At 38.9% G+C, this 26,579-nt stretch overlaps 1 protein-coding gene across 6 annotated transcripts in view; it reads left to right on the forward strand.

The window, feature by feature from the left end:
• The window catches only part of CCDC141 (coiled-coil domain containing 141), a 239,919-nt gene that overhangs the window by 32,408 nt on the left and 180,932 nt on the right, over positions 1-26,579 (forward strand). For all 6 annotated transcript variants that reach the window (XM_006151644.3, XM_027773111.1, XM_027773114.1 and 3 more), the window contains one exon: positions 26,019-26,210. In XM_006151644.3, coding sequence (XP_006151706.1) covers positions 26,019-26,210 — 192 coding nt within the window. The remainder of the gene's footprint in view (positions 1-26,018; positions 26,211-26,579) is intronic.

Consider the following 26,579-nt stretch of genomic DNA (forward strand, 5'->3'; position numbering starts at 1 on the left):
AGAAGGGGTTGCGGCGTGACCATCCCCTCTGGGGGGGGGGAGATTTCTCGCTTTCTGTCTCTCTGTCTCTCTCTGTCTGTCTGGCAAGTGCACGCACCATATAGTGAAAAACCTCTCAAAAAAAAAAATTTCAAATATAAACCTATAGAAATAGTTTACCAGGGGACAAGCAGATAGTATAGTGGTTAAAGTGCTGGACTCCCATATGGCCGAATGTAGTTTAAATCCCAGACCCCATGGCTTGAAACTCATACTGGGCATGTGTGCATGTATGCTCAAATGTGCTGAGAGGAAAATGAAAGAGAAGAGATTGTAGTGTGGCCATCCCTCTTGGAGGGTGACTTCAGAGGATGGATATTTGAAAATAAAATAAAGCTTTATTTCCAGAGAGAGAGTGAGCGAGCGAGTGCTATAGGTACCCTTGACAGTATCTTCATAATACAGTCCTTCCCCAGTCCTTTAGCTAGCCAAGATCACAGCCTACCTGGTGTGTTCAGGTACCCCCGAGCCTTCTGATATGGCTTCTAGTTTCACACAGCAGTACTTCTATTGCCTGGACCATCATGGCTGGACCAAGGTGTGGGCATTTATCCTATATAAAGTACAGTTTTAGGGAAAAAGAATGTGAGTTGGGGAATTCCGGCTTGTGGAAAAACTGAATTAGGGATGGGGTGCAGTGGGTGGCATAGTGGTTAAGGTGCTGGACTCCGACATGGTCGACCACAATTTGAATCCCAGACGTGGCAGCTTGAAACTCATGCCAGGTGCATGTGCATGCCCAAAATTCCAGAAAGAGAATGGAGAAGAGACTGTAAAATGATCATCCCCCCTGGGGGGGGGGTAATTTCACACTTTTTCACTCTATTTTGGTGAGCACATGTGCCCTCTAGCAAAAACCTCTGTCTTGGGAAGCAGGTGGTACAGTGTTTAAGGTGTTGGACTCCCATGTGGTCGACAGTGGTTTAAGTCCCAGACCTGGTGGCTGGAAACTCATGCAAGGTGTGTGTGAATGCATGCCCAAAATCCCAAGAGGAGAATGGAGTAGAAGGGATGGCAGTGTGGCCATCCTCCTTGGGAGCTGATTTCTTACCTTCTGTCTCACTCTGGTGAGCACATGCACCCTATAGAAAAAAATCTCTCAAAATTAAAAAATAAAAAAGTAAATAAGGGGAGTCTTTATAAAGACAAGCAACTTGAGCAACAGGGAAAACACATATCAAGGTCCATAGTCTGGCTATCGTGGAGCATTAGGGAGAGCAACAGGTAGTTTTTGCATGGTTGAACCATGGGCTGAGGAGGAGATTAGGAAAAGGGTCATGAGAAAGCAGGGGAAGAAGGAGGAGATTAGGAAAAGGGTCATGAGAAAGCAGGGGAAGATAAGCTGACAATGAAATGGAAGGCCAAGTATGCCATGGAAAGCAGGTTTCTCTGATGGCTGATGCGAAATCATCAATGTGTTAGGCAGGGTAGTGATCTAATTTGTACTCTGTTATCAGCTTTACAGAGAAAATGTTTAAAGTTAAAAGAACATCTGTAGGGCCAGCAAGTGGCATGGCAATTGAGGCAGCTGGATCCCATATAGCCAACTCCTTTCAAGTCCCAGATCAGGGGACTTGACTCATGGAGTTGAGAATCATGTCAGGTGCATGTGTGTGCATGCCAAAAACCCAGGAAGGAGACTGGAGGAAAGGGATTGCAGCATGGCCATCCCCTCTGGGGAGGAGGGGTGATTTCTCATTTTATCTCTCTGTGTGTCTCTGTTTCCCTCCAGTGAGTGTACATGCCCTGTAGCAAAAACTAAAAAGTAAAAATAAAATTTAAACATCTGTGAAGGAGGAAGTTTGTATTTTGGGGATTCATGGACTTTTAAAGACCCAAATGTCTCACCTATAAACTGGTACCCTGCTTCCCAACTTCAGAAGAACAGATATGTAGAGTGGTGCTTCCAGAAAATGGCTGTATATCAGAATAAAGTGAGGGGTACCTACAGAAACAGGGATTCCCGGTTTTATAAATCCAAACTTACTGAGTCAAAATCCTTCGACATGGTATCTGGGAATCTGCATTTCCTAAAATCTCCCCTGGGTGGTGCTGGTGTAGCCAGTTCTGTGCCTGATGTTTGGGGGTGCTCAGCAGCAGAGGGAGATGAGGAAGGATTCAGCCACAGAACTGAGCAAAGGGCTGAGAACTAAGCAGTGCCCAGGACAGCACTACCAAATGCTTTCAGAACACACTTACCAAATCAGCCTGTATTGCTCAAGATGCCAGGTTGTATCTAAGTCACGCATGTGGCAAGGGCTGCACAAATTAAGAAATAAATAAAGTCATAGTTATACCAGGAGAATCATGTCAGGTACATGTGTGTGCATGCCAAAAACCCCGGAAGGAGACTGGAGGAAAGGGATTGCAGCATGGCCATCCCCTCTGGGGAGGAGGGGTGATTTCTCATTTTATCTCTCTGTGTGTCTCTGTTTCCCTCCAGTGAGTGTACATGCCCTGTAGCAAAAACTAAAAAGTAAAAATAAAATTTAAACATCTGTGAAGGAGGAAGTTTGTATTTTGGGGATTCATGGACTTTTAAAGACCCAAATGTCTCACCTATAAACTGGTACCCTGCTTCCCAACTTCAGAAGAACAGATATGTAGAGTGGTGCTTCCAGAAAATGGCTGTATATCAGAATAAAGTGAGGGGTACCTACAGAAACAGGGATTCCCGGTTTTATAAATCCAAACTTACTGAGTCAAAATCCTTCGACATGGTATCTGGGAATCTGCATTTCCTAAAATCTCCCCTGGGTGGTGCTGGTGTAGCCAGTTCTGTGCCTGATGTTTGGGGGTGCTCAGCAGCAGAGGGAGATGAGGAAGGATTCAGCCACAGAACTGAGCAAAGGGCTGAGAACTAAGCAGTGCCCAGGACAGCACTACCAAATGCTTTCAGAACACACTTACCAAATCAGCCTGTATTGCTCAAGATGCCAGGTTGTATCTAAGTCACGCATGTGGCAAGGGCTGCACAAATTAAGAAATAAATAAAGTCATAGTTATACCAGGAAAAAAAAATCGACGAATGGAAAGAGCACGGCTTAACATGGTCAATATACATTATTATAATGCTAGCAAAGGAGATAGCAAGCAGTATGGTTTTATATTATGGGTCAAAATCCTGCAAGATACCATTTTTTTAAAAGTGAATGATCCAGATAGCTCAAAACCCAGCTATTTATTTATTTTTTTCACCAATTCTCTTCATTTTAATTTTAAAATCAGGGCTTGACTCTTTTGATAGAATATCTGCTCTAAAGAATATAACAGAATATAGTAGATATCAGCCACCTTTGGAACACTGTCACACTGAGACTACGTAGGTTAAACTAAGAAAATGTATTCCCTGGTAGTCTGTCTGAATCAATTATCGTCAGTGAATGATTGTCACGGATAATCTAAGTGATGACAGGTGAAGGTAATAATGATAGTTAATCCAGACATAGATTAAATAATGGAGATGGGAAAAATCATTTTAAGCTAAACTTGACAGGCATCCCTTGATGTTTATTTCAGTGTTTTATGTTAAGTGTTCTGAAATAAATGTTTTAAAACATTTTATGCTCTTGCTTAGTGAAAGAAAAGACAGTATCACTACATAATCATTCGTTGACATTTCATTATAGATGTCAAACTAAGAACTTGTTAGATATTAAAAAAAATTGTGTCTTTTATTTCTGGCCCACAACTGCTTAAAATAAAAGCCTTATTTAGATATTTTTGGTCTGAAAAGGTGCTAATGGGTAATCAGAAAGTTGACCTTGGATAAACAGAGCTGATCTCTAGAGATTGACAGTTCACTTTGTTCGAAAATCATACTCCACAGTAGCATACATTTTAAGGCAGCTAAATGATTATATTTATCAAATATAGTTATTTTACTAATCTGCATATCATAAACAGAGGTGATTTAAGATTTTAATTTGTTTTACATACTTTTTAAGCAAATTCAGTTTGATGAAGACATGGCAACTGTAGATTAGATCTCTGAATGTGCTTATTTTGTCAGTAGGAGAGTCAGGTATAAATTGACTAAAATCCAGGAATACCAGTAATGTCAAGGCTCTGTTTCATCAGTTCTTGGACAAGCTTTCTACACATGGCTGGTAAGATGCACATATCTTCCCAACTTAGTTAACTCTGGTGAATAGTCTCTCTAGATCATCTCAGCAGAAAAGGTTCTCTGAACCTGGTTTTCCAAACTTAGATTATTTCCCATCTCTGAGTCAATCCTCTTTTCATCCTTGAGTATTCAACTCATGTAGGCATGAGACTCGTGACTATGGACAAGCCCTATGCCTTGCCTTGTTGATGAGTAAGGTTAACCCTTCCTAAAAGCACATGTCGTAGGTTTTTCAAGTGAAAGAGATGTTATTATGACAGAGAAGAAAAGGTCTATCCTATTGGCAAAAGAACAGATATCTACTTTAGTGGCTCATTGTTCCATTAGTGTTTGGATTTATATTCTAAGAACAGAACCAACATCATAGTCTTCAATGGCAAAATCATGTAATGCCTATTTGGGCATTATATAGAGAAAAGTTGAATTTGTTAAATAATGGTTTTATTCTTGTGTTTCAGCAAGACCTTAGACATCATAAGCCTCTCACCAACACTGGATTTAATTTTAAAGCTTTGTTTAAAATGTTAATGTTAAAATGTTAAACATTTCACATATAAAGTTTCTATATTTCACCAACTTCTTATCATGCAAATGGTAAGTACTCAATAAACATTGAGTAAATTATTGACTTACTGTATTGATGAACCAGGGAGCTAGATGGGACTTTAGAAGCCATATAGTTAATAAACTATTGGATTAATGCAGATAACTCCTACAGTGTCTTGCAGAATAGTCTTCAGACCACTATTTGACTGGGGTTAAGTACAAACATCCAAAGATATCATATTGGGTCATCAGGAAAGTCATGATGCATTTTTGCATTGAAAAACAGAAAAATACATCATGAATTTCCCAATGACCTAATGGAAGGGAGGACAGTGTGGATACCAGTGTCTGTAACGGAGAGGAGTGGATGGTAGAGGGTGAGTGGAAGGGCCAAAAGAAAGAAACATTTAACATATCCAAGAATATAAAATTCCCCATGGGAAACGATGTATATGGTAAGACTGATCTGACTGTCAACAAAATTAAATAAATAAATTTTAAATAAATAAAATGGGAGAGGACCCCATTATTTGAACAGTCTGATACAAAAGCTTGCATTTTTCCCCACAGAGAGTTTGTCCTCTACAAACATCTTACAAATTAATTAGAAGCTGATAATATTAAACAAAGGAGCATTTTCATTGCTTGCTTAGCAATTTTTTTCTTCCCTCTCTGCAATCTCAATGCATGTAAGATGCAACTAATAAATTACTATTGAGTGATATCTCAAGTAATATCTGCCAATAAAACTCAAATGAACAAGCCAGCCTTCGTTCAGGGGAACTTGAAGAGAATTCCAGCCAGGGAATTGATTCAGGCGAGGCAGAAAAGGAGGACATGGGGCATTATTTCAGGTACAGCCTTGGAGCTGCCGTTGGGGAAGGCTGCATTAATAACTATACCAGGTGGCTGGTACTTGGGCTGGTGGCTAGTGTGGCTTCTCTGTGGTGGGGGAAGGTGTAGCTTCACTGAGGTTTTTAAAAATTGTACTTAATTCATGGTAGAGAGTGTGTGCATGAAAGAGAGAGAGAGAGAGAGAGCAAAAAAAAAAATCCTCGAGAGGTTGTAATCACACTGAGATCCCCTTCCGACACCCTTCCAGTTTGTTAGGATCTTGGGCATGCACAGTTGTGCTCAGCGCATTGTCAGGCCAAACCAGAGTCTGCGTCCATCTCTGGCCATATGATTTCCAGCACTGAGGTTTAGTTTGTTATCGACTGTGCTACCAGACTAATGCAGAGGGGAGGCAAAAGAGGTGCTGCCTCCTCTGGAAGGTAGGAGCCCAGACAGGGAGCTTACTTTAAGAAATACACATAGTGTAGGGACCAGCAGTTAGCATAATGGCTATGTTGCTGGACTCCCACGTAGTTGACTGCGGTTCGTGTCCTGGACCCGGTGGCTTAAAACTCACTCCGGGCACGTGTGTGTGCGTGCCCAAGATCCCAAGAGGAGAATGGAGGAGAAGGGATTGTGGCGTAGCCATCACCCCTGGGGGGTGATTTCTTCCTTGCGATCTCTCTGTCTCTCTGGCGAGTGCACGCGCCCTATGGCAAAAACCTCTCCAAAAAAAAAGAAGTACACATAGTGTACCCTATGGCAAAAACCTCTCCGAAAAAAAAGAAATACACGTAGTATTGAAGCAGAGAGAGGCATGATATTGAAACTTATGTCCCCTGCCTGTTACTATATGTTACCTCTGGTAACAAAGGTTCTTTATAATGCAATGTGTTTGTCCATCACAATATTACTTTTAATTGCTGTCATTATTTTTGCCTTAGATGATTACACTAATAGATAATGTCTAAATCATCCCAATAATTGATTAACTTGCTCTGACTTTTTCTCCCATGATGTGTATATTCTCTGTCATACATTTCTGAATAATCTTAAATTATGTCAGTCTGTTGCATTCTTTAATGCATTTCTAAACCTTTTATTTTATTTTATTTATTCATTTTTATTTTAAATCACTCCTCAGGATAGCAGGTGATGTGGTGGTTAAGGAGCTGGATTCCCACATAGCTGACTTTGGTTCAAATCCCAGACCTGGCAGTTAGAAATGTGTAATGCAAGCCCAAAATCCCAGGAGGAGAATGGAAGAGAGGGGATTGCAGAGTGGCCATCCCTCAGTGGGGGAGGGATTTCTCACTTTGACCCCCTCTCTTTCTGTCTGGTGAGTGCATGCACACTGTGGCAAAAATCATGTTCACAAATATAAGAAAATACATGAATAATTTCTTTTTTTTTAAGAGATTTTTGTCTTAGGGCACTTGTGCTCACTGGAGAGAAAGAGAGAGGAAGAGACAAAATAGGGAAAGTGAGAAGTCACCCCTCAGAGGGGATGGCCATGCACAATCCCTTCTCTTCCATTTTCTTCTCTCGATCCTGGGCATGTCTGGCATGATTTTCAGGCCACCGGGTCCAAGACTCAAACTGTGCTCAACCATGTGGGGGTCCAGCGACGTAACTGCTCTGCCACCTGCTGGCCCCCATGAATAACTTCTTATGAGATAGTTTAGATCCATTTACTGAGAAAAGGGGGAACAGGAATACTTATACTGCAGATTGTCAATTTTGAGGAATATCACTGTCAATGAACCATTTGTAGTTGAAAAAATATTTTTAAATGTTCCTACTAAGTTTGAATAGATATTCCCAACTATTCACTAACTTGTAAGTTCAATCATTTAAAAATTCTCAAGGAGTCAGATGGTGGTACAACAGTACAATGCCACACTGTGAGGTTGACCCACGTGGGGAGGTTCCAGGTTCATGTCTGGAGGCCTCACCTAGGATGCCAGACATCATCAGGATGTCCCCATGATCTGGGGCTGGTTACTAAGCTGGGGACAAATGGTGACATCAGCCCCTGATAAGAGTACAGTCTCTGTCTCTCTGTTTTTCTCTCGCTCGCTCATGGAAGAAATAAATAAATGAACTTCTAAAAATACATACATGAATAAAACTCAAAAAGCCAAGAAAATTAGGTGCTTTTAAGAGTTTAGGTTTTTATGTTCTTATTTACTTAGTTAAGTATTTTAGCTTACCTCATAGAGAAGACAAGCATGTATGCTTGCCAGAGAGAGAGGGCACCCCATGTCATGGTATGACTCTTTTTCCTTCATCTCTCCTTTCTGGCAAGATTTTGGGCACACATGCATATGTGCCTGCTGTATTTTTTAAGCCACTGGCCTGGGACTTGAACTGCAGTGGGCTGCGTGGCATCTGATTCCTCATACGCAGTGCTTAACTACAGCACACAGTAGTAACCCTCAAGAAAGATACCCAGCTTTAGTCTATACAGTAGAAATTTCAGATGGTATCTTTATTCCTGATTCTTAAATGTAATCGTTTATATAAATAAAAAAGCTTGGCAGTAGAATTAGAATCAGAATGACAATAAACTAAAATATTTATTGATTCAAAGACTGCTGTAACTATAGATGAACACAGAAAAATGGCATTGTTCTTTAAAAATGGTGGTTAGTAGGTATTATAACAAATTTATTATGATGATTATTACCATGAAAAGAAGTAGCAGAGGATGATTACAAATACAGATGCTGACAACACATGTTCACTTTCGTATTCTTTTATTTTGTTTCAGTGGGGGATCCCTTAAGAATGCATAAAAGGATTATGTAAATATCTTCCTAGTCATTAACACAGTCTTCAGTCCAAGGAGACTACAAGCCCCAGAATGCAACATCCCATTCTTAAACAGGAATTTCAGAAGCTAAAGGACCAAATCTAAGATGCAGTTAGATTTATTGTGACGCCCCAAATGCCAAGATTTAAACTTTATATAATATAGACTTTAGTCAAGTTTACTACATTTCATATTTAATTTTAAGTAGTGACTGTTTTACTATCTATCTCATCAGTATATATGTACATATGCTGATATATGTATTTTATGTATTGTTTTCACACACAAAATAGATAATAAGCATTTTTGGGCCAGCAGATAGCTTAGTGGTTAAGGCACTGGATTACCACATGATTGACTGTGGTTCAAGTCCTGGATCTGGTGACTTGGAAATCACACCGGGCATGTGCATAGGCATGCCCAGAATTCCAAGGGGAGAGTAGAGAAGAGATTGTGGGGGGGCCATCCTGCCTGGGGAATGATTTCTCACTTTCCCTCTCACTGTCTACTTCTCACTGTCTGCCTCTATTTCTCTCTGGACAAGCGCATGCACCCTATGGCAAAACCTTTATACACACACACGCACGCGCGCGCACACACACACACACACACACATACACACACACACTATATATATATATATATATATATATATATATATATATATATATATATCTCACTGGTAATTAGTGGAAAATTGAAAGACGAAATGAGTGATTGAGAGTTTTTCTGAAAAACAATTGTTGGGACCAGCAGTTAGCGTAATGGCTATGTCACTGGACTCCCATGTAGTCAACCATGGTTCGAGGCCCGGACCCAGTGGCTGAAACTCACACCGGGCACGTGTGCGTGCATGCCCAAGATCCCAAGAGGAAAATGGAGGAGAAGGGATTGTGGTGTGGCCATCCCCCCTGGGGGGTGATTTCTTGCTTTCTGTCTCTTTCTTTATGTCTTTCTGGTGAGCACAGGTACCCTGTAGCAAAAACCTCTCCAAAAAAAAATAAATAATAATTGTTCATGTCATGATCTACCCACAACCTCAGCAACCTGGATCACAGATGCAAACACACCTGCCCATATAAAGAGTCCTCAGAGCACAAACCCAGGACTTTCTGGTATAGCATTAGCATCACAGAGGGTTGTGGTACTGATGCATCACCCCGGCTGGACCAGAGATAGCTATCTGTTTGTGATTATAAGGACAGGGAAGCGTCATTTAGCTTATTCTTGCTAGGACCTCAATATGCTCTCCATTCAGTGTTCTTGTTGTTGCTATTGTTGTTTTGTTTTTGCTATAATGCACATGCACTCTCCAGAGAGAAGAGGTGGGGCTGGGGGTGAGAAATCACCTCCGAGGGGAGTGGCCTTGCTGTAGTCCCTTCCCCTTAAGTCTCCTCTCAGGATTTCAGGCACACATGGACACACACCCAGCATGTTCTTATCATCAGGTCTGGGACTCAAACCACAAATCAGGCCATGTGGGACCCAGTGCTTCAACATCCATGTCACCTATTGGCCCTATCCAATGGTTTTAGAAGTGCACATAAGAAATAAGATGTGTATAACATAAACATAACTAAAATAATGTTTAACATTAATCGAATGCTTCCGATGAGCCAGTCCTATGCTAAGAATTTTCATAGATTACTTCATTTAATTGTCATTAGACTTTATAAGATAGGTACGCAGGTATTGTTATCTCTTCCATTTTGTAAATAACTGAGACATAGGTGAGAAAAGTGACTTGTAAAATGAGTAGAGCTATTAATTGGTGGAGTCAGAATGTGAGCCCCAGAATCTGGTTCCGAATTCCTGTGTTATACTGCGTGCCATGAATCAAAAGAGAAATATATTATTATACCATTATTTTGTAATGTGCCATTCAGGGCCACTCATCTTCATCAACTCAGTGTGCATGCCATTTTTGTTGGTCATGAAAGACAGGACATTACATCAAAATTTTCTTCATGAGAAAACTTTCTCTCTCTTTATGAATAGAAAAAAAAATTAAACTTCATGAGAAAAATGTTAAAGTAGGTGAAAATATTAGGGTAATTCCATCCAGAAATAAGCACTGAGCAAAAAAGATCTTCGTCCCATTTTCTAGGTTGTCTGAATGCATCAATCAAATCATGTGAGTAATTGTTCAACTGCTCACTTGTATTTCCCAGCAATGTTTGAATGTATGTGTACACACACATGTATCATGTATGTGCTCTGTGTGTTTGTGAGATTTATCATTCTGATGTGTTTTTATGCTTCCTGGGAGATTTACCTGATCCACTATATGGTCCTTTCTGGTTTCAACCTTTCTTAGTCCAACTCCAGAGTGACTGGTGTTTTCCTGGCTCAGTTACGCCTACCATTTCTACCTCTGTTCCCGAGGTTCTCTGATTGTCAGATGTTTTGTGGTCTAGCACATCCCTCTGTCTCTTTTTATCTCCTCGCAGTCAGTCTTCCTTGGTTTAAGCCTGTAATATTTTTTCTGCTTCAAGCTATTACCTCTTCATACCCTCCACATATGGTACAACCACAAGCCTCAGATGGCGGAAGTGGCTTTCTGTCTGCCAGAAAGTATTAACCACACAGCTGTGAGCACAGCACACCTCTGCTGCTGCTGGCCGATACGGGACTGTGTACCAGCACAGTCAGGCATCTGCCCATGCCCCCTCTCTCCCCACTTTCCCTAGTTATTTCTTCTCTACTGTACGTCGCAGATCCCTGGGGGTTCCTGAATGTAATCCTAGAGATGTATGTGTACCTCGAATAATTTCAAATATTTGGTGTTATCTTAAAATAGTTCAGACCAACTGCCAAATTTCAAAGTTTACGCTTGTGCTGTGCTTTCGTCAGTGCCAAAGAAGTGACAGAGTTTCAATATTTTTTTTTTCCTCAAACTGGGGGTCCATGGTGTGTTCTCTGTGTTTCTGAGTTCTTGAAATTGAGAAACACTGCTCTACAGTGCTGGAAATGGGCCTGAGCAAATGAGTACTTACTCATCTATTCCTCACTGTTTATCCCTCATACATTCACTGCATACTTGTTGTGACCTTCACACTGTGCTACACACTGGGAATGGACGGAGCTCCTCTCCCCAGGGGCTGGTGGGGAACTCACATAAATAAGAAGGCAATTTTAATACATTATGATACTGCTAGTCAACTGATACTCTTGACTCAACACTCCACAAAGATTTGTATGAGAGGATCGAGAAGTCAAATAAAATGAGGATTATTGGAATTGACATGGCCCACCATTACTTACAGTAGTTGAAACCAGACTAACAATTAAACAATAGGGAAATAATTAAATAAATTGTGGCATCCCATCTGATGGAATATTAAATAAACACTAAGATAGTATTTTTACAAAGTAGTTTTAGAAGACTATAAAATGATGATAAGCAAAATAACACTCAGCTCTCAGGAAACATTTTCTGTTAAAGGGACAGGTAGTAAATATCTTAGACTTTGTAGATCATATTGCTTTGTGGATCTTATTACATTGTGAGTTCCAACTATTCAAACTCTGTTGCTGTAGAGTAAAAGCAGCTATAGACAATATATAAGTAAATAGGAATGATTGTGTTCCAATAGAACTTTATTTATGGACACTAAAATTTGAATTTCATATCATTGTCATGTGTCACAAAGTAGGAATTTTAAAATTTTGTTTTTAATCACTTAAAATTTTAAAAGCCATTCTTCACTCATAGGTCAAACGGCAAATCAGATTTAGAGCATAGGGCCATAGTTGGCTGATACTCGATGTGTATAGTATAATTCCAGTTGTGTGTGTGTGTGTGTGTGTGTGTGTGTGTGTGAAAGAGAGAGAGAGGGAGAGAGAGAGAGAGAGAGAGAGAAATTACATGAATGTTAATGATGGTTATGTCTAGGTAGTAAGATTGTGAATAATTTTAATACTTTATAATTTTGTGTATTTTCCCATTTTTAATATGAAATTGCATTACTCTTTCAATTAGAATAATTAAAAGTAAATTCACTATAATAATCGCTATAATAGTGGAAAGTGTTTTAAAGGGGAAAATATTCCAAACTCACTCAGAAGAAGAGGGTGAGAGTCAGGGAAGGTTTTGTGAAAGACAACCTCTAAATAGTGTCTTGAAGGATAATGAAGATTTGTTTAAGCATAGGTGAGTCAGAGAGAGAAGGAGGAATGTAGAGAAGAAGGAAGCATATTCAATTTTAAGCCATGGATGATATACCATAGAAGATTCAGGAAACCATGAATTTCAGAAGGCTAGAGACTAGAGAGGGAGTCAGCTTAGAGAAGGAAGACCAGAAAGGGAATCGAGCACTGCATCTTATTTATTAGGCCACTGAATTTTGTCTTACAAACAACTGGAAGTATGAAAAGATCTATGAGTTGCTGCGTGACATAATCATATTTCTGATTTAGATCTACCTGACATGAGGGCAGAGAATGGATTGACTAAGGGTGAGTCTAGATATAGGAAGACAAGTTGAAAAGTTGTTGTAGGAATTCAAGTGAGAAATTGGTGAACAACTGAACCAAGGAAAGGGATAGAAATTGGTGGAAAGAGTTTGAATGATATGTAGGAGGTAGAAGCAGTGGGTCTTTGTGCGACTGATTAGATCTTAGAGTTAAAGATGTGGGGAAGAGAAGTCTAAAAGTCATTTCTGCTCCTAGTGAATTGCAGACTTGGAAAAAAGTGGCATAATCAGTTTTAAATGTTTCCAATTTGTTGTAGTTCTTGGATAGGTAGAGATTTCAATAGGGCTCAAAAATTAAGAAAAATGAATTAGCTAGACAGGAGTTGTCATTATAAAAATTGATGTATTCACTTGGGAAAAGTATGCTGAGTAATTATTGCTACACTGTCTCTTCCACCCTTCACTGGCTTATACAGAGACACAATTTAAAATTTAATCAATACTAGTGGCTTATTGTGATAGTCTATCCAAACTGTTTTCTGGACCACATAAAAATTTCTAGAGGAAGGAGAGTGTAGTTTGAAACAGTTGCCCAAATGATTTTGATATAATCCCTTCCCAGTATCACCTACTTGACACCTACTTGTTGAGTGAGAAGGAAAAAAGAGAAGGCTATGGTATTGAAGAATACCTAAATATTTAAAAATAAGCAGAGGAAGTGAGTATATAAAAGAAAGTAGAAACACAGAAGAAAAACTAGAGTACACTAGTAGCCAGTAGAAGAAAATAAAAATTAATGGAGCGCATGACACCAGCAGTCACAAAGAGGTCAAATGAGAACTGTTTTCAGTGACATGTGTGAGGTCATGTGACTCAGTACCAAAGGTAGGATAGTGGGACAGAAACCATTCAGAAGTAGATAGGTATTAAGAAAAGTAGATATGTATTAGAAAAAACTGAAGCATGAAGGAAAAGAAACAAGATGAACATAGCTAGAATCAACACCCCCCAATCTTTCACATCTATTACCATGATCTGTACTACCTGATTAAGAGGTGCTTGAAAACTTCAAATCTTTCACATCTATTACCATGATCTGTACTGATTAAGAGGTGCTTGAAAACTTCGTGCTGAATGAGTGAGAGGATGGCTGAATGAGAGCATGAATGGTTGATAACATTCATGAATAACTTAAGGTACCCTTAAGTATCATTCTGTCTGAATCACAAGAGTCATTGAGAGTATTATTGTATTGTATTTGAACAAGTGACAATTTGGTTTGAGCTTTAATGGAGGATAAAGTATTTCCATTCAGGTGAAATACTTTCAACAGCTCCCTGTTAATTAAGAATGTTATAAATACATAAGGGTAATAAATACATTTTAAAAGCATAAAGCACTATACAAATAGTCTTAACCATATTATGTTATTATTACTGAAATGACAAATAAGACATGCCCAAATAGATCACTCCCTGTTTTGTTTTGTTTGTTTGTTTGTTTGTTTTTGAGAGGTTTTTTGCTATAGGGCGTGTGTGCTCACCACAAAGAGAGACAGAAAGCGAGAAATCACCCCCCCCCAAGGGGTTTGGCCAACACAACATCACCCCCTAGGGGACATGGCCACACCACAATCCCTTCTCCTCCATTCTCCTCTTGGAATCTTGAGCACATATGCACACGCACACGGTGTGAGTTTAAGCCACCGGGTCTGGGACTGGAACCACGGTCGACTGCATCGGAGTCCAGCGACATACCCATTACACTAACTGCTGGTCCTGCACTCCCTGTTTTAAGTGTGGTTTTAGATACTAATTTGTCACTTCACCTCATGGTTTTTGATGGTGTCCCACTGGGGAAAACTATTTCTCTCCGTTTAGACAAGAGTCCCATCTACAGCTGACAGCAATGGAGAAGCAGCTTGAGGAAGTGGGGGTGAAGGCAGGAGCACAGGCTCACATCAGGTGTTCAAAATTATATCTTCCTTTGCCTGGTTTAAATATTCATCGTGAAAGAACTCTTCAGGTCTACGTAAGGAGAGAGAGGGAGAAGACTTGGGAGGGTGTTGTCAGAGGTTATTTCACAATCGGAAAGCTGGGAATCCTGACAATCTGGGGAATAATCTGGCAGATTTTGGTCCTGTCTAACAACGCTATTTGTACTGACTATGGAGGAGTCTACTGTGAAACTCAGGGAGCCCCTCTGCTATAGGATCAGTGTTGTGTGGCAGTCTGTCGGAGGCTTCCTGAAGTTGGTGTCAGATTGGTACAACTGGCTGCTAAAGTCTCCTCTGACTAACAGCCTGTAAAAGGGAGGTGATATTGATGACAAATCTCTTAGACTTTCCTCATGAATTCTACTGCAAACATTTTTAGAGCCTTTACCATGAACAGAGCATTAAGCATTTCTCAGTAGGAGTATTATTTGGTAGGACAATCTTTCATCAAGCCCCTGCAACACACACACACTCACAGTGATAACTGTAAATACGTCAGCATGTTTGAGAATTAGTGACAGATACTGGAGCTATAAATGTAAGACAGAACTCAGGTCTTTGTCTCCTTAATGGACTTAGCATCGCTCCATCACCATGCTTGAGGAATTATGCTCACTTGCCCTTTCCATTAGTGCATTACTGGCATTTGTGTTTCGGGCTGTCTAACACACTCTGTTCATGGAGGGGAGAGAGAAGAAATAGTCTCTATGGAAGCTCAGTAATGGGCATTGAAATACTATTTCCTAGAACCAGCAGATGGCATAATGGTTACATCACTGGAATCCCATGTAGTTGATTGCAGTTCGAGTCCTGGATCTGGTAGCTTAAAACTCACACTGCGTACATGTGTGTGTGTGCCAAAGATCCCAAGAGGAGAATGGAGGAGAAGGCATTGTGGTGTGGTCACCCCCCCTGGGGAAGGTGATTTCTCACTTTCTGTCTCTCTCTGTCTCTCCAGTGAGCACATGGGTTCTATAGCAAAATCTCTCTCTAAAAAAAAAATAGTATTTCCTGAGTGTAGTAGCACATGAGATAACTAATGATAGATTCAGAAGGAAAAGCCTGGCCAAAACGATGACATGGTGCATGGGTAAACAAACCGGGGCCACTAAAAGATTACATGGCTCTCCTAACACCTTTCCCCAGGTTGAGGAAGTATTGCAGAAATTCAAGTGCTGCATATTAAACACCCAGGGGATGGATTTGGGTTTTGGTTCAGAGCATGATCCAAGAGGGGACTTCAAAATGTTCATGGAAAAATGAATTAAAATATGTTTATATTGGTGCAAATATTTTTTGAAATTCTGTGCATGTTTTGTGTTTTTTTTTTTTTTCCATAATACACATTTTCCATGACTGTTTTAAAGACCCTTCCTGGAATCTCACAGGAAGCACATTTCAACTGGTCATTGTCCTGAAATGTTGGATTGGTTGAGAAATGTCCTATTATGTGAGTCCTGCCTAGTTCATTCTGAGTTTCTGCCAGTATTTAGGTGGTTTTTGACAGGCCCTGAGGAGCTTTGGACTGTACCTGGCCTCAGATCCCAGCATCCCAAGAGTGATCTAAAATTCCAAGAGAATTAGGAATGTACAATTTTCTGTAGATCGTCAAAGCAGAATGTCTACTGGCTTTCTTGGAGAAAATCCCAAATGCTGCTTATACCAAATTAAACCCAGAGGGTTCTGCAAGAATGTTCTGGCCTTGGGTCTGCAACAAGGAATAGAACATTTTGCAGTTCATGCTGGAGGTCATGGGAGAATCTCAAGGAAATATTAGAAACTAGAATTGTAGTCCTTAGAGCTGCCATGCTTAAAACCTCTACATTACTGATTTATACTGTGACATTTCAGCAGAAAAAGAATAGTAAGAGGGAATGTTCTATATATGTTTAACAAGGCTAAGAGGATTCTATGGGGGAAAAAATTACTTCCCAAAACAACTATATTTCTATAGAATCAGTTTTGGGATTATTCTTATTACCTTGATAAAAAATCTGAGAAATGTTAGTTGAAAACTAAGAGTTTACCTGCTTTGCTCTAGAATAAATCTGTTATTGTCTGTTATTTCTTATCCTGTCCTGCGTCTTTATCAAGGAAATAGAAAATTCTCCCAGTTTCAATTCTTACTACAATTTTTGTCATATAAGTGAATTATCATAGAATGTAAAGCTCGTGATATAATATTTTCCTTCTCCCCTTATATATTAAGCTAATATATGTCAAAAATAGACATTGAAGGGAACCAGCAGTTAGCATAATGGCTATGTCGCTGGACTCCCACGTAGTCAACCGCGGTTCGTGTCCTGGACCTGGTGGCTTAAAACTCACGCCAGGCGCGTGTGCGTGCGTGCCCAAGATCCCGAGAGGAGAATGGAGGAGAAGGGATTGCGGCGTGACCATCCCCCCTGGGGGGTGATTTCTCGCTTTCTGTCTCTATGTCTCTCTCTGTCTGTCTGGCGAGCGCACGCGCCCTACAGTGAAAAATCTCTCAAAAAAAAAAAATAGACATTGAAGCCAAATTAATCTAATTGTAAAAAGCATACAATGAAAGCATGCACAATACCAAAATGACCAGCCCTCAAGAGTGGCGAAATTTTGCCAGATGAGAAGGAAGTGCTTGGATATTGTGTTCTCAAATAACTAGGTAAGAAAAGATACACTTTTAATCTAACATTCCTGGGAATTTAAACAACCAGTTCTTCAGTTTTGCCTAGACACCAGAGAGAACAAAACTGGCACACACTAGGTGGGTATCTCTGAAAGTTCATCGCTGTTTCAACCCAACCTGCCTGAGATCTTTTTTTTTTTTTTTTTTTTTGAGAAGTTTCTCACTATAGGGCGCGTGCACTCACCAGAAAGACAGAGAGATAGAAAGCAAGAAATCACCCCCGAAGGGGGGATGGTCACGCCACAATCCCTTCTCCTCCATTCTCCTCTTGGGATCTTGGGTACCTATGCACATGCACCTAGTGTGATTTTAATCCACCGGGTCCAGGACTCAAACCACAGTTGACTACATGGGAATCCAGCGACATAGTCATTACACTAACTGCTGGTCCCCCTGAGATCTTTTTTTGAGTTGGTTATGATATCAGCCTGTGTACATATATTTTTTGTTTTGCTTTGTTGCATTATGAGTTTTGTTTTCTTTCTCTATAAAGTAAAAGAGAACCTTAGATATGTAATGCACCAATTGAGGATTTTTTCATTCGTAAATGTGTCAGTTGTCATTAGGTAATTCTAGGGTAACAACCTCCAAATAGCAACGGTATGCAACAACAGATTTTATTTCTTACTAACATAACAATGCAGGCTGCATCGTAACTACAATTTAGTTATGCAAGTCTCTCTTATTTTAGGATCCAGACTAAAGGAGCAACCTGTATTTATGAAAAGAATTCTGGTAGAATTGTTCATAGGTTCTCCTGCTTAGGAGCGGCACGTGAACTCCTGTTCACATTTCATTAGTCCAAGCAAGTCACAGTGAACTCCTGTTCACATTTCATTAGTCCAAGTAACTTGGACATTAGCAAGTCACATGGACATATTTGATGTAAAACAACATGGAAATATTATCCTCTTGCAGGGAGAAGCAGCAATTAACTGGGACCAATCAAACAACATGAATAATGTGTCTTGCAATATAATTGGAAAGTATGAAGTAAAAAAGAACTGTCCCACAATAGAATTGTGATTGTAGATAGCTTGGGTCCACTATTCCAGAACAGCAAGGGCATGGTATTTCTTCTTTTAAACATGAGTCCACTTTATATCATTTCAAAAATGGAAATGTCATTTCCTCTAGTGATAAAAATAATGTATTTAGAGTATAAAAAAATGGAAAACCTACAAAAAGGTATTTTAAAAAGTGAAATTAATTGGAAAACACCTAGGTAAATAGCTAGGAAAATGAAAATACATGTCCACACAAAATCTTACATATATGTTCATAGAAGATTCATATATATTTATCAAAAAGTTAGAAACACCTGAATGTCAACAGCTAACCAATAAATTGTGGCACAGACACACAATGCTCCGAAATAGAAAGGATCCATGCAAGAGCATGACTCTTGAAACTATTATGCTGAAAAAAGAAGCCACACGTGAAAGATTACATACTGTTTGATGTCATTTATGTGACACTCTGCAAAAGGCAAATGTAATTTAAGATGGCAGAAAACAGATGAGTGGTGATCTAGGCCATGGAGTGAGCAGAATTGCCTGGAAAGGGCTACAAGCAAATTTGGGGGTACTAGAATTGCTCTATATCCTATTATTGTTGAGGTTATTTACATGCATGCATTTGTCAGTATTCTTTGAAATGTACACAAAATGGGTACATTTTAGTACATACAATCACTTCCAATAAGTAGATTTAAAAATGATTGAAAAGGCCACAGAAGTGTTTACTGATTCTTAATTATCTTGTAACTAACTTATTGATTGAACTCTGAAGTTAGTTACATAACATTTTAGGCAATCATCTTAGATGTACTAGATAAACAATCACGTCACCCATATTCTCAACTTAGCACGTGCACTGACAATTTTAAAACAAATTTACTAAGAAAAATGTATTCTTGATGGTATTCTCAACTTACGGATTTTTTACAGTGAGAATGATGCTTGCTCTTGGTATTAGATAGCTTTTCTTTCTAAGTAAGAAAATATTCCTTTATTTCCCAAGATGCATTTTGATTAGAAAGTAATATTTTTTTCAAGGCCCTTTCAATGTCTACACATTTTCTTATATCTACCAAAGCATTAAATTAAATTTATATGTTTGCTAATACTAAACCAACCTTACTATCTTGAAGTAAACCCTACTTGGTCATGATATTTTTTTTTTAATTATTATTTTTTTTTTTGGAGAGGTTTTTGCTATAGGGTGCGTGCGCTCACCAGAAAGAGAGAGAGACACAAAAAGCGAGAAATCACCCCCCTCCCGGGGGAATAGGCACGCCGTAATCCCTTCTCCTCCATTCTCCTCTCAGGATTCTGGGCACACAAGTGCCTGGCGTAAGTTTAAGCCACTAGGTCCAGGCCTCGAACCATGGCCCACTACATGGGAGTCCAGCAACATAGCCATTATGCCAACTGCTGATCCCGATGATATATTATTTTTAAAGTTGATTTTATTGGGTTTAATTCATATACAATACCATTTTTTAGTGTGCAGTTTGATGAGTTTGGCAAATGTAAACAGTTTTATGAGTATTACACTTGCAACATGTTGATTAATCTGCTTACATTCTAGTTAGAATATATTGTTAAATTTTAGCTATATTTGGATATTGTATTTAAATATATTTATGCATAAGATTGGCCTACTTTTTATACTGTCATGCTAGGTTTTAATATCTGAATCAGGCTATCATTAAAAATTCATTTAAAAACTCCTATAACTGAATAGGTTAAGTGGAACAGAATGTTTGTCTCTGCTTCTTTAAAGGATTCCAGAATTTGCCTTAACATAAAAACAGAAACAAAAACAAAACAAAGCAAACCAAAGATCTCCAGGATTGGTATCTTTTGGAGACATGCTTTCTAAAGAAATTTATTTAATATTTTCCTTGGTGGTAGCAGTAATTATAGTGATGAGAAGGAATATGATCATAAAACTTTGTTAGGACAATTTCGGTAACATTTTTTAGAACAGTTTTCATTTTATTCCAGTTTTCATATTTTTTAGAGAAATATTTCTTTTATACTATTTGCTATGTGCATTTATAGCTTCTTACTCCTAATATAGAATATGATTTTTATGTGTTATCTGTTTCTCTTTAAATCTATTAAAATTTGTTCAAAAATTGTCTTGTCGAGGCAAAATTCATATGCTATAAACTTAACCACTTTAACCTGTAAAATTAATTGACATTAGCACATCTACAATACTGTGCAACCTTCACTTTTATCTAGATTGAAAACATGTTCATCATCCCCAAGAGGAAACCCCATACCTATTAAACATTGATTTCTTATTCCCACTCTCCAGCCCCTGTCAGTCACCAATCTGCTTTTCGTCTCTAGAAATTTAATTTTCTGGGTATTTCACATAAAGGGAATCATATATGTCTTTTTATGTCTGACTTCTTTCACTTAGCATAATGTGTTAGAGATTCACCAGTGTTGCAGCATGTATCAATATTATATTCCTTTTTAAGCCTAAATAATACATTCCCAGTACAAATCAACCAGGGAACTGAACTTGTGATCCTTTATGTGGATTCAGCATTTCTTGAGCAGCATGTTACCACCACATTGAGCTGGCCTCGTGACTGTTTTCTTAATTTCCTTTTTTCAGATTGTTTATTTCTGGTATATAGAAATACGAACAATTTTGTGCCGTGATCTCATATCCTGTTTTGCTGAATTTATTAGTTTTAGTGTAATTTTTTATTCACCAGTAAAATCGTCTGTGCCGAATGGCTTCTTTTTTTGTTTTTGGAGAGAGTTTTCGCTATAGGGCGCGTGCGCTCACCAGTAAGGCAGAGAGAGACAGAGAGATAGAAAGTGAGAAATTACCCCCCAGGAGGGATGGCCATGCCACAATCCCTTTTCCTCCAATCTCCTCTCGGGATCTTGGGCATGCATGCACATGCACCCAGTGTGAGTTTAAGCCACCGGGTCCGGGACTCGAACCGCTGTCTATTACATGGGAGTCCAGTGACATAGCCATCACGCTAACTGCTGGTCCCCCTAATGGCTTCTTGCCTGAAAGTTTATTAATCATTGATTCAACTTTTTAAATAGATCTAGGACTCTTCATATTATCTGGATATTTCTCCTAGCACAAGATGAGTTTTGGTGGTATATTGTGTCTTTTTTTTTTCCCTTTGCTATAGGACATGTGGGCTCACAGAGAGAGAGAGAGAAATGAGAGAGACATCACTCCATAGGGCAATGGGCACTCCTCGATCCTTTCTCTTCTACTCTCCTTTAGGGCTTTTGAGCTTATGCACATGCGTACACACACTCCTGGCATGATTTTCAAGCCACTGGGACTTGAACCACAAAGCTGGTCAGGTGAGATCCAGTGACTTAACCCCCATGCCACCTGTTGGCCCAATATAGTGTCTTTTAAGGAACATGTCCATTTCATCAAAATTATCATATTTGTCAAGACCAACAGTTAGTGTAATGGCTATGTTGCTGGGCTCCCACGTAGTCGACCGCGGTTTGCATCCCAGACCTGGTGGCTTAAACCCACGCCAGGCGTGTGTGCGTGCGTGCCCAAGATCCTGAGAGGAGAATGGAGGAGAAGGGATTGCGGCATGGCCATCCTCCCTGGGGGATGATTTCTCGCTTTCTGTCTCTCTGTCTCTCTCTGTCTCTCTCTCTCTTTCTGGTGAGCGCACGCGCCCTGTAGCAAAAACTTCTACCAAAAAAAAAAAAAATTATCATATTTGTTGACATAGAATAATTTGTAATACTATTTTTTGTCTTTTTAATATTCATGAGGTCAGAGTTTTGGCCCTTCTTTAGTTTCTGGTATTAGTCTTTTGTTTCTTCTGTCTTTTTTACTTGATTAGCTTGGCTAGAGATTCATCAATTTTATTGGCTTTTTTTATAAAACCAGCTTTTACTTTCATTGATTTTTTCTATTGTTTTCATCTCATTGATTTCTCCTCTAATTTTTTATTATTTCTTTTCTTCTGCTTACTTTATAATCAATTTGCTCTCTAGGGGAAAAGCTCATAGTATTGATCTTAAATCTTTATTTTCATATATGAGGGAACTTCAGACATTTTATGGAAAATGAAATTAAAGTACAAGTTTATTTTGGTGCAAAAAGAAATTGAAATCCATGTACAGTTTTTCATAATAACCATTTTCCATTAAAATTTTGAAGAGCCTTCGTATAAGAATTCAATGCTTTAAATGTTCTTATAATCACTGCTCTTGCTGCAATCCGCAAATTTGGTAAGTTATATCTTTGTTTTCATTTAGTTTAAATGTTTTTTATTTCTCTTGAGACTTCTGTGACAGTCATCTTATTTAGAAATATCTTTTTTAAATCTCAATATTTTGGTATTTGCCAGCTGTTCTACTAATGATTTCTAGCTTGATTCCAGTGTGTTCTGAGACAATACTTTAGATGATTTCTATTCTGTTAAATTTGATAAGGTGTATTTTATGGCCTAACACTCGATCTGTGTGTGGCAAATGTTGCATGTGAGCTTGAGAAGAGTGTGTATTCTGCTGCTGGAGGAAAAATGCTATAAATGTCAGTTAGATCCAGTTGATTGTTAGTGTTATTCAGTTCCTCTATATCCTTAGTAATTTTTCTGTGTGCTGAGTATGTTGATTTATGATAGAAGGATGTTGAGATCCTCAGCTACAATAGTGAGTTTGTTTATTTCTCTTTGGAGTTGTCAGTTTTTGCCTTATATATTTTGACTCAGTTGTTAGGTTCATTCACATTTAGAATTATTATGTCTTCTTGGAGCTGAACCTTTTATTATTATGTATTTAAATCCCTGATAAAATTCACAGCTCTGATATCTTCTCTTTCTGGAATTAATCTATCTACTGGGTCATTGGAAAAGTTATGATGCATTTTTGCATAGAAAAATACATCATGGGACCAGCAGTTAACGTGATGGCTATGTCGCTGGACTCCCACGTAGTCGACCACAGTTCGCGTCCTGGACCCGGTGGTTTAAACTCACTCTGGGCACGTGTGCGTGCATGCCCAAGATCCCAAGAGGAGAATGGAGGAGAGGGGATTGTGGCATGGCCATCCTTCCTGGGGGGTGATTTCTCACTTTCTGTCTCTCTGTCTCTCTTTGTCTGTCTGGCGAACACACGCGCCCTATAGCAAACTCTGTCTTTCTGGCGAGTGCATGTGCCCTAAAACAAAAAAACTCTCAAAAAAAAAAAAGACAGAAAAATACATCATGACTTTTCTGATGATCTAATACTTTGGATTTCTTTAGATTATTGTTAGCATGGTATTATCTTTCTTCATCTATTTACATTTTTTCCTTCTACTTCATTGTAGTATGATGAATAAATAAAGATGTATCTATATATGGTATATACAATGTGATGTTTTGGTATATGCAATAAATTCTGAGTTAATTACCACATTGTATATTAGTCAATCTATTTAACATATTAATAACCTCCTAGATTTACTCTTTTTTTTTTTCTTTTTAGAGACATTTTTGCTACAGGACATGTGCGCTGACCAGAGAGACAGAGACAGAAAGCAAGGAATTACTCCCCGTCAGGGGATATGGCCATACCACAGTCTCTTCTCCATTCTCTTCTTGAAATTTTGGGCACACATGCACATGTACCCAGCATGAGTTTAAGCCTTTGGGTCCTAGACTCAACTGCAGTTGGCCATGTGGGAGTTTAGTGACGTAACCATTATGTCATCTGCTGGTCCCCATAGACTTGATCTTATTCACTTATTTATTTATTTATTAAGAGGTTTTTGTCTTAGGGCACATACACTCATTAGAGAGAGAGAGAGGAGACAGAGACAGTGAAAGGGAAAGTGAGAAATAACCCTCCAGGAAGATAGCCGTGCCAAAAATCCCTTCTACTCCATTCTCCTCCTGGGATCTTGGGCACACACACACACATGCCTGGTGTGATTTTTCGAGCCACTGGACTGGGACTCAAACCAAGGTAGGCCATGTAAGAATCCAGTGACATAACTGTTATGCCATCTGATGGCCCCCGCTCAGTGACTTTTGTTTTAATTGTTTGATGTGACTGTTGCTAGTCCTGCTTTCTTTTTTATGTTTGCCTGGTTTCTCTCATGTCTATCTTTACTTTTTTTTTTCTTTTAATTTTTGTTTTATTCATTTCTTCCATAGAGAGAGAGAGAAGCATGCCATGACATGCCCACAGCCTCAGTCATCCCAGATTAGGGTCACACATGCATGCCCAGTGGAGAGCACCAGATGTGTACCAGGTCCCTTCCCATGTAGGTCCAGTTGCATTATCACTGCACCACTGCCTGCTCCCTTACCTCTTTATTTTTGGGAGCTGTTTCTTCGTGGGCCTAGCCGTGGTGGCTCATGTATTACGATACCACTGTGTGAGACTGGAGCCACACGGAAAGCCTGAGTCCAGGCCTACATCGACCTGCACATGCTGGGCGTGCCTGTAGGTGCACCTGTGATCCTGGCTGGCCAGAAGACTGAGGCAGGGAGAGAGTTGTGGTGTGGTGGGACCCTGTCTCTCAGGGAAAAATTAATAAATGTTTTTTAAAAAGAGTTCATTCTTTTAGTTTGGGAGTGACTCTAGCAAACACAAATTAGTTGACTTTTGTCGCTTTATTCTTCTCACACTGATGTCTTTCAGTTGAAAAAGCTAAGTCACCTATTTTTTTGTGTTAATGATATTTAATAACATCCCTGTCATTATGTTTTGCTTTACATGTGTCCTGGTTAATATGTTCTTCTTTCATTTTCTTTGTTGTATTTTACTTTATCACGTTTTTAGTCCTTTAGTCTTCTGATAATTTAGAATTTATTTATACTAGGTTCCATCTACTACATTAAAAAATGTGTGCCTTTATTTTGGTGTTAACTTTAAGGATGTAGTGAAATCTTCTTTCTATTTCTGAAAGAGATAATTATATAAACATACACTCCCTTCCTCTTCCATATTTTATTCAAACAATTTATAACATTAAGTTATTTTATGTTATTAATATTCTAATTTCATATTGTGAATAGTTTTACATTACGAATTTAAATTTTTAATGTAAAAACTATTCATAATGTAAAAAAATCTAATTTCTACATCATGAATATTCTTGTTTAATAATTATTCTTAATATTTACATTAATTTTTCACAGGCATAGTAATAATTAGTGACAATTATTCAGGATATATTTCATTTAAAATAGATTTTGCTGGCTCATTTCTTCTTCTTGATTACTTTTCCGGATATGTTCTAATTGGTTTTCTAATTTTTTTTTGAAAACACAAAATCTGCACCATATTCTATATCCTCTGTAAGTGTAGAAATGTGTTTTTGATAAACCACTGTAAGGATTGAATTATGTTTAAATGCAAATGCCTTTGGCTAGTCTCCCTGATTTGCCACAATCTCCTCTGCTCCCTCCCGTCTAATTATCTACTTACCTGAATAATTTTGTATTTTAAATTTTCTTCTAGATCCCCTAAAGGACACAATTCCAAATGTCCAAGTGTTTATAATGTGATCCTATGTTCTGACATTGAATGACACCTTGTCTTTTTTTCTTCTGGTCTTAGGCGTTGGAAGATCGGGTATGGGAACTCTTGCAGGAAGCAGACAAGACAGCTGAAGAGAACAAGGACCAGAGTCAGGTCTATGACGCCATGGCCAATACGCTGGGTGAAGCATGGGCAGCCCTGGTCTCTATGCTTGAAAGGAGAAGGGAGCTCCTCAGGTTGACCTCCGAATTTTTTGAAAATGCCCTGGAGGTTTGTGTTTTAGTAGCTTCTCCTATATCCACATTAGGGCAAATGACTAGCACTTCTAAAAGTGTATTTATTTCCACAAATACACATTCCAATCAGTTCAAAATAATGGCAGAATAACCAAGACATATGTAATACATTTAATGTTTGGTTGTCAAAACATAAAATTGTCATCTTAAATGTAGGTTATCAGGGAACCAGCAGTTAGCGTAATGGTTATGTCTCTGGACTCCCATGTAGTCGACTGCAGTTTGCGTCCCGGACCTGGTGGCTTAAAACTCAGGCCGGGCGCGTGTGTGTGCGTGCCCAAAATTCTGAGAGGAGAATGGAGGAGAAGGGATTGTGGCGTGACCATCCCCTCTGGGGGGTGAT

Source organism: Tupaia chinensis, unplaced genomic scaffold (assembly GCF_000334495.1).
Source record: "Tupaia chinensis unplaced genomic scaffold, TupChi_1.0 Scaffold000322_1, whole genome shotgun sequence".
In the NCBI taxonomy this organism is placed as follows: Eukaryota; Metazoa; Chordata; class Mammalia; order Scandentia; family Tupaiidae; genus Tupaia; species Tupaia belangeri.